Source organism: Acyrthosiphon pisum, chromosome A2, assembly GCF_005508785.2.
Source record: "Acyrthosiphon pisum isolate AL4f chromosome A2, pea_aphid_22Mar2018_4r6ur, whole genome shotgun sequence".
NCBI lineage: Eukaryota > Metazoa > Arthropoda > Insecta > Hemiptera > Aphididae > Acyrthosiphon > Acyrthosiphon pisum.
In genome coordinates, this window is record NC_042495.1 from 4,536,083 (window position 1) to 4,543,727 (window position 7,645).

Consider the following 7,645-nt stretch of genomic DNA (forward strand, 5'->3'; position numbering starts at 1 on the left):
TAAGTCTAAACCTATAGGTATAGAAAAAAAATAGTTAATTTTTAGATTAAACAGGTAGTCTAAATGATAAGTTCTGTCTGTTAAACTTTTCTACAATCATTTAAAAGTTAAAACGTATAATTATAATTTTTATCTTTAATATTAAAAATAAAAATAATTTAGTGCACTATTTAGAATTGTTAGGTAATTTTTTAGTTTTTTTAGAACATTAAAATCATCAATAATAATATATGATAATCAACCAAGAAAAAAGCCTAGGGAGGGGCAACTGCCCCTACTTGCCCCCCCCCTGCGGACGCCCTTGTGTATGAACACGTGAATATGTGGCAAAGATTTGTCACTAAAAACCCAGGTGGTCACCCATCTGGGAACTAGCGATACCAGCTGATGCTTGATCTCAGAACACGTTAGTGACTGAGGCCAATCTCCACACCACAAGTATATTACTATATTTTATATACGGTAATATTTTTAAAACATTTAGATTAATTTTATGCTGCCTTTTATACCTTGGTTGAATTTAAAATAATTTAAATTTTACTGTCTTGGTATTATTTCAAAATAGGTTATATTTAGGTGTATACCTAAAGTGAATAGCAATCATCCATATTTTTCACAATTCAAGAAGAAAATTATTTTATGAAATATATACATAGATAAATAGATCACATGATCTCCCTACTAGGTACCCACTTGTGATAAGCATTGTCAAAGACCTTGAGGTCGTTTCAATGAACAAATATAGAAAAAAAAAAAAAAATTAAATATATAACGTGTCTATTTAATGTAATAACACAGATTACCTATACAAAAGTCAAAAGCTATTGTGTCTATACCTAGCTAAAGAAAACCAAAGTTTTAAATATAAATATAAATACACAATGTCACTATAATATAGTATTATATAGTATTATATTATACTATTACAGGGTGACACTGGATTTTTAGAAAATAGTTTAATGTGCTCTTCGTCAAAAAAGTTTGAGAACCTACTCAACCTATATTATAAGTAATCACAGCGTAAATTATAAAATATTTAACATAATAGGTTACATGCCCCTACTTAGATAATACTTAGGTTGACAGATGTCTTCGGCTAGAATTGTTTTTCTTGCCAATGCAGTATGCAATGATTTATCATTGAATTCATATTTAACACATACATTACAATAACTTACTCAATAACTAGGTAGACTTGACACCTTATATACAGCAGAGTGCTTACCTATACTCTCCCACATTTTTATCTTTCATTGACGAGTGTTCTAGTATTGAAGTTAATAATTGGTTTAAATTGTGTGATAAAATCTAATCAGATTAATACTAGTATAAATAAAGAATCTACTAATACACATTTTTGATCAAAAGTATGGTTTCCAATATTAATTTTTAAAGCTATTTTGTCAAACGTATAAATATATATTACATTTTACTTTACCGATGAGTGATGACCTGATAGCAAAGGATTAAATGAGACTGCTATCGTATGAGTAAATATAGCAAGACGGAGAATTTTTATTAACTAATAAAATTACTTCAAAAGTAGTCAATAATAATTATACCTAAATTGTTTGTCTCAGTGAAATACAGAACGAATGTAAGATGACACACGTCTGGGATTTTATATAATATAATTTAAGTACATTATAATAATAAAATTTAAATACTGCAATAGTGTTTCACATTTACACTATTTAACTATTATAGAACAATATACTGAGTAAGAGAACTAATTTAAAGAAACATAAATTACACATTCACAGTAATCTATAGATATGAATTTAATTTTAAATTTGGCTGTAAAAATCTAAATACCATGAACAAAAATTAATTTATTCAATAAAATTAACCTATTTTTTTAATATAATACTTTCTCAAATTATAAAATAACTTAAAATTTTGAAGCAAATAAAAATAATATATAATTTAGATTATAAAGATAAGTGTTTACATGTCACTTTTGAATAGATTATTATTATTGGTATGCTTGTGACAATGAATCAAATTCAGCTTCTTTTTTATTGTATGTTTCAATAAAGTCAGAATTAGGATAGGTATCCCGCAGCATATTTAACTGTCTTTTAGTAACCTGCAACAAAGGAAAAGGAAAACTTAGTAAATTGTAAATCTAAATCTAACAATAACTTACATCAGCTGATACTTTCATATGGACAGAAATGAACAAAGAATTTACTAGGGAATCGATATCATTACTATCTTTTTCTAAAGCATCTTGTAATGTTATTTCAGCTTTTTTATATTCACATTGACCAATATAACATACTGATTGACTATTCAACAACAATGCAGTAACTCCATATTTGTCTGTTAGTTCTTGAAATATGTAATAAGCTTCTTGCAATTTGTCTCCGCCCTATATACAAACACTTTACTTATTACCACGAGATTATTTACATACATTGTATTATTTTTAATGAAGTAAATCAAAAGCATTAAGAAGACGTCATCCCCACATGTGTTGTCTCCATCTTACACATGCTCATAAAACATTTTTCTTCGCCTGTGTCAAGTTAGTTTTAAAATGTACAGTTTCAACAAGGTCAAAACATACTTCAAAATAATTCAATAAAAGCCTATGTCGTGCTTTAGATAATAATCTTACCTTAAACTTTCATAATAGGTCAATTCACTTTAATATCAAAACTAACAGCACACTATCAAAACTGGTGAACAAAAATTTAGTATGTCGTATATATGTAAGAAGGAGACAATACATGCGGGTACGACGTCCTCTTAGTTACCAATTTAAATAAATTTTATGATATAGTGTACCTATAGTTTTTTTGTTTGTTTATATTTTTTAGTTCAATGACTTGTAATAAAATTTATATATTAGGATTAACATTGCTTTTTAAAGCCTTTTGTGATCTTACCAATGCTAAGTTTAACCAAGCTTGTGCCATTTGTGTTAATGTTGCATCTTCATCCATTGCTTTTAACTTTTTAAATTCTTTTGATGCTAAATCTACTCGATTCATTCTCAAATATATTATTAAAGACAATGTGACACTAAAATAAATTAATATATGTTCTATTATATGTTATATTTATATTAATTTATTAATATAAAAAATTGTATATTCTATTTAAAAATACATACCCTTCAAGAGTATCATCATTTTTAAGAACCCTCAGAGCAGATTCATAATTATGTTCATGATTATAAATTGTTGTTGCTACAATAACAAGAGAATGATTTATTTCGTACATATTTTCCAATTCTTGTTCCAATGTTTTCAAAATAGAATTCCTTGAAATACATTGAAAATATACATTATATAAAAACCATATATTTCACTGAATTTATTGTTTTAAATATAATTTGTAACTCAGACAAGGCGATGAAGTTTTTAAAATATACTATGACACCGTACATTAAGGGGCCCCCATCATCTCCCTTTTTTTAATTTAACAAACAGGTGCAATCAAAACACTTACGTACTGCAATGTTTAATTGTTTATTTTTACATATTAACTTAAATTCTTGGTCGACAGCAGGATCCCTACAGTATACCCTACGGTGGACCATCCCATCTATAAAATCTACTTGACAAATGTCATAGATAAATTAGGTGATCCGCCCCACAGGGCTCAAATATTAAGTTTAGTTACTAAAACCTAATATTAATACAAGGTTACTCTAATATACATATACCATTATTCAATGAACATTAGTACTTTTCAAAAGTGACTGGACAATTCAAAAACTTCATTCTTTTTGATAAACTCATAACTATTTTTCAAATGCGATGATATAACATTCAAATTTATAATGATTATTAATACTTCTCAATTCTATGCTCAGATGTATGAACCGAACAACAATTTCCAACTCTGAATCCTATCTAGCTTTTAGTTTCTGAGTGGAACGATGAATGTATTGATTTTACAATGATGTGTGTTTTTTTATTTTTTTACTGTTGAACTGTTTAGGGACATTTTCAGTTTCCAATTTTATTAGTTTTTTTTTCTATGAATGTCAATAAAACTTTATTTGTTGAGTAAAAATACTTGAAAATTTAATACAAGGCTCCTACTATATTTTTACGATGATATTTGAAAAATATTAAAAATCCTTAGTCACAGTTTTTTTTTATTAGCATTTAAAGTTCAAAAATTGAGAAAATATGTAAAAATCACGAAAATTAGCAAATTATTTTGAGTTAATAAATCGTAAAAATTTTTCTTTTTAGAACTAAGATTTTAAAATGTAATACAAGATTCCTTAAAGGATAATCTACCTTTATCTAAAAAAAAATTTCTATAAGAAACTCAAATTAAATTTTTATGAGCGTTTGAAATTCATATTTTTACAACATTTGATATTCACTCGATTTCTTACGCAACAATTTTCTTATTTTATATAATTAAAAAACGAAAGACTGTAGAAACTTGAAAATTTCACTGAACGTTTATATTAGCATCTTATATATACGATAAAATTTTGAAAATAATTTGACTCTTTTTGAGCTGTTTACGGACATTGTAAGTTTTCAATTTTTTTAGTTTTTTTTCTATAAATATCAATAAAAATTTATCTATTGGGCCAAAAAGTGTAAAAAATTAATACAAGGCTCCTGATACATTGTTACAATAGCAGTTGAAAAATATTAAAAATACATAGGCACAATTTTTTTTTATAAACATTTAAAGATTGAATTTTGACAAAATGTATCAAATTTTAATTTGAATAATTATTTTGCAGTTAAAAATTTATAAAATGTTCAACTTTTGTATCTAAGAATTGAAAATTTAGAACAAGATTCCACGTAAGTAATCAATTCTGTTACCAAAAAATCTAAAAAATACATTTATACAATTTATTTTTATAGTCATTTCAAGTTCAAATGTGGACGAAATTATATATTAAAAAACCTGGAATAACTATTTTAGTTATTTTGTTGTGATTGTATAATATATTTCGTGGGTATACTTGAAACTTCTTAAGTATACTATTATATATCTATGATAGTATCACGGTTTGTTGTTGATGTATAACGCGTTATAAGTACCTAATGGATATTGTGATATGATTAATTTGGAATTTATCATAGGTACCTATTATAGGTCAATTTTTTTTTAATACCATATATAATATTATGTCTTTTACCCAGACTGACATACCGTCTCCGCTCAGAATCGTTTTTCTTAAACAATGATATTATATCATTGAATTCAAATTTAATACATCCACTTACCCACCTTTTTTTTCTTTTTTTTGACATTTTTACACTGTATACTGCAGTAGTACACTATTACTTATTAGATAATAAAATAGTCAACATTTCAAAAATAAAAAGTTAGTTATTTCCAAAGATCACGCATAACAATGGTGTCCTATAAATTCATATGATTGCCATTTAATTATTTAATTTAATACAGTAATGGCCCAATAAATAAAAGAATGTTTATTAACTTTGTGAAATAGATAAATAAATATGTTAAATTATGTATTATTACCAAATACTAATATTTTAACCCACCAAAAAAAATATTTGAAAACTATAATTTATCCTCAAAAATTCAAAAATATTTTTAATTGATGCCTTAAAATTATTAAAAAGAGAAATTAACATTGAAGATTCTTATTACAATTGAATATCTCTGTAGGTGTTTCTCGTAAGTGTTTTTAAAATCTATACAATTTTTATCACAATTTTCACTTAAATAATCTTACCTATTACCGGGAGTTTGCAAATACTCTGCTAACAGTTTAAAGGGTTTTAGTTCTGGAGGTGAATTAGCTTTTATTTCTGCTAGTACGATACCATATTTTTTTTGTGCTAAGTAAGCACGATACATGAATATGTCTCGTTGTAAACGTAAATTTCCATAGTTTGGCTATAAAAAAATTAATATTTAATGTTAATAGCAATAGAAGATATCTTAAACAATAAACATGAATTGTGTACTCCTTAAACTAACTATAGTTGTAAATTACAATCAAACCATAAATAATAAAAATTATTGAAACATCAAATACCGGTTCTTTCTGAGCATCATTAATACATTGTTGGTAGTTTCCGATGTAGTACGAGTTTTTAATGTCGAACAATTCGTTTGCCTCATAAGACTCTGCTTGTTTCACTATATCTAGAATTAAAAATAAAAATCAATTTATTGGATAAGAACTAAATAATCAATAAAAAATATATATTTATTATGTATTACCCGTCATTTTTGTATGACTTAATGTTAGCTGGTACCTATATACAATTTTCAAAAATAATATGCTGGAATGCCCACAGAATATGAATCAAAATATCAATAACAACTGGAGATAAATGACAACTAAATTGCAAAAAAAATAATTATATTATTTGTAATCTTGTCAATTACCTTTAACTTAGGTGTTAATATTTAATTATTTATTCTCAAATAGTTCTCAAAATCTCAACTCTGAAGTCACAACTCACAACATCCAATCTTATCAATTATATTTTATTATTTTTGTTATCGTCTCCAATCACCACGTCGTGGATTTCGGATTTCCATGTAGACATTAAACTATATGCCATTGTACCAAACGACAATATGCAATCTTAAATACATGACCCCCATGTTATTTATCGTTTGTTATTTTTGTAACTTATGTCACTTTTAATAATTATACAATGGAATTTTGAATTTTAAACACAATTATTATTTTTATTTGTATATAAATAAAACAAATTTGAAGCTATTATAATATTATGACACTTTCAAATTGAAGCGCAGTCAGACGTCAGTGCATAATAGGTCTATGCGTCAGTGGGTTACTTCGCCACTTCGAGTTTCTTTCCACGGGGCACAGGCTATACGCTTCGCTGGTCTGTGCTTGCTGCTTGGACCTTAGAATTTAGATAATAATAATTATGATATTATCCAAGGCTCAGACGTTCTGTTCACCGCTCGAGTGCAACTTTGCTGGGCCCATAAATAAAAGATAAATTTCTATAGTACAGCAATAAATCATACCATTTCTCCTACTTAAAATAGTGACGTGGAGAACAATGGGCCCCATAGAACTTGTGGACTACGACGTGAAATGTTCGTTGCCAATATAGTTGCGCTCGTTAGTGACAGTGGCATAGAATATTATTAATATTCTATGGTAGTGGTAATGTGGCAAACTGGCATGGACTATGGAGAACTACGGTATCTAATTATATTCAAATCACCCACTATCCAATGTTCATCGTTTTGCGGTAAAGAATAAAGACATCAAGTTATCAACCGTGCTCAACTGAAATAAGTTTATAAATATTTATAATAAATTTAAATTTAGTTTAATAAATTGTTCTGTGGTTACTGGTTGACACTAATTGACGCCGTTGACGGTTTTAGTGTAGTCACTGAAATATATGTTGTTTGTGTTTGTGGCACGAATTGAAGCTTCTGGGTAGGTTGGCAATTGTATGGTATTACAATTGTATGGTAAGACAAATAAAGGCGGGTTTCCACTATACACGCGCGCGTGTACGTGCATACAAATCCTTTGCTGTGATTGGTTGGTTAGGTTAAGTTACCGCACGATTAACCACGATACCGTGTTGTTATTATTCCTAAAACTGTTGTTTTTTAAAAAATATATAAATATTTTATATAAATTATTAATTAGCATTTACTATTTTACCATCAAAAA

General features: G+C 27.1%; 1 protein-coding gene across 2 annotated transcripts; it reads right to left on the reverse strand.

The window, feature by feature from the left end:
* Nucleotides 1-1,491: 1,491 nt before the first annotated feature.
* On the reverse strand, nucleotides 1,492-6,459 carry LOC100164882 (coatomer subunit epsilon). 2 transcript variants are annotated; one of them, XM_029489643.1, is made up of 8 exons: nucleotides 6,361-6,438; nucleotides 6,193-6,295; nucleotides 6,005-6,114; nucleotides 5,699-5,862; nucleotides 3,122-3,271; nucleotides 2,895-3,030; nucleotides 2,150-2,374; nucleotides 1,492-2,089 (listed from the first exon to the last, which is right to left on the reverse strand). In XM_029489643.1, the coding sequence occupies exons 2-8, from the start codon at nucleotides 6,197-6,199 to the stop codon at nucleotides 1,976-1,978; spliced, it is 906 nt and encodes a 301-aa protein (XP_029345503.1). In that variant the 5' UTR covers nucleotides 6,200-6,295; nucleotides 6,361-6,438; the 3' UTR covers nucleotides 1,492-1,975. The 2 variants fall into 2 exon arrangements, with proteins under 2 accessions (XP_029345503.1, XP_008188027.1); XM_008189805.3 differs by having other exon boundaries at nucleotides 6,193-6,459.
* Between the last annotated feature and the right edge of the window lie 1,186 nt (nucleotides 6,460-7,645).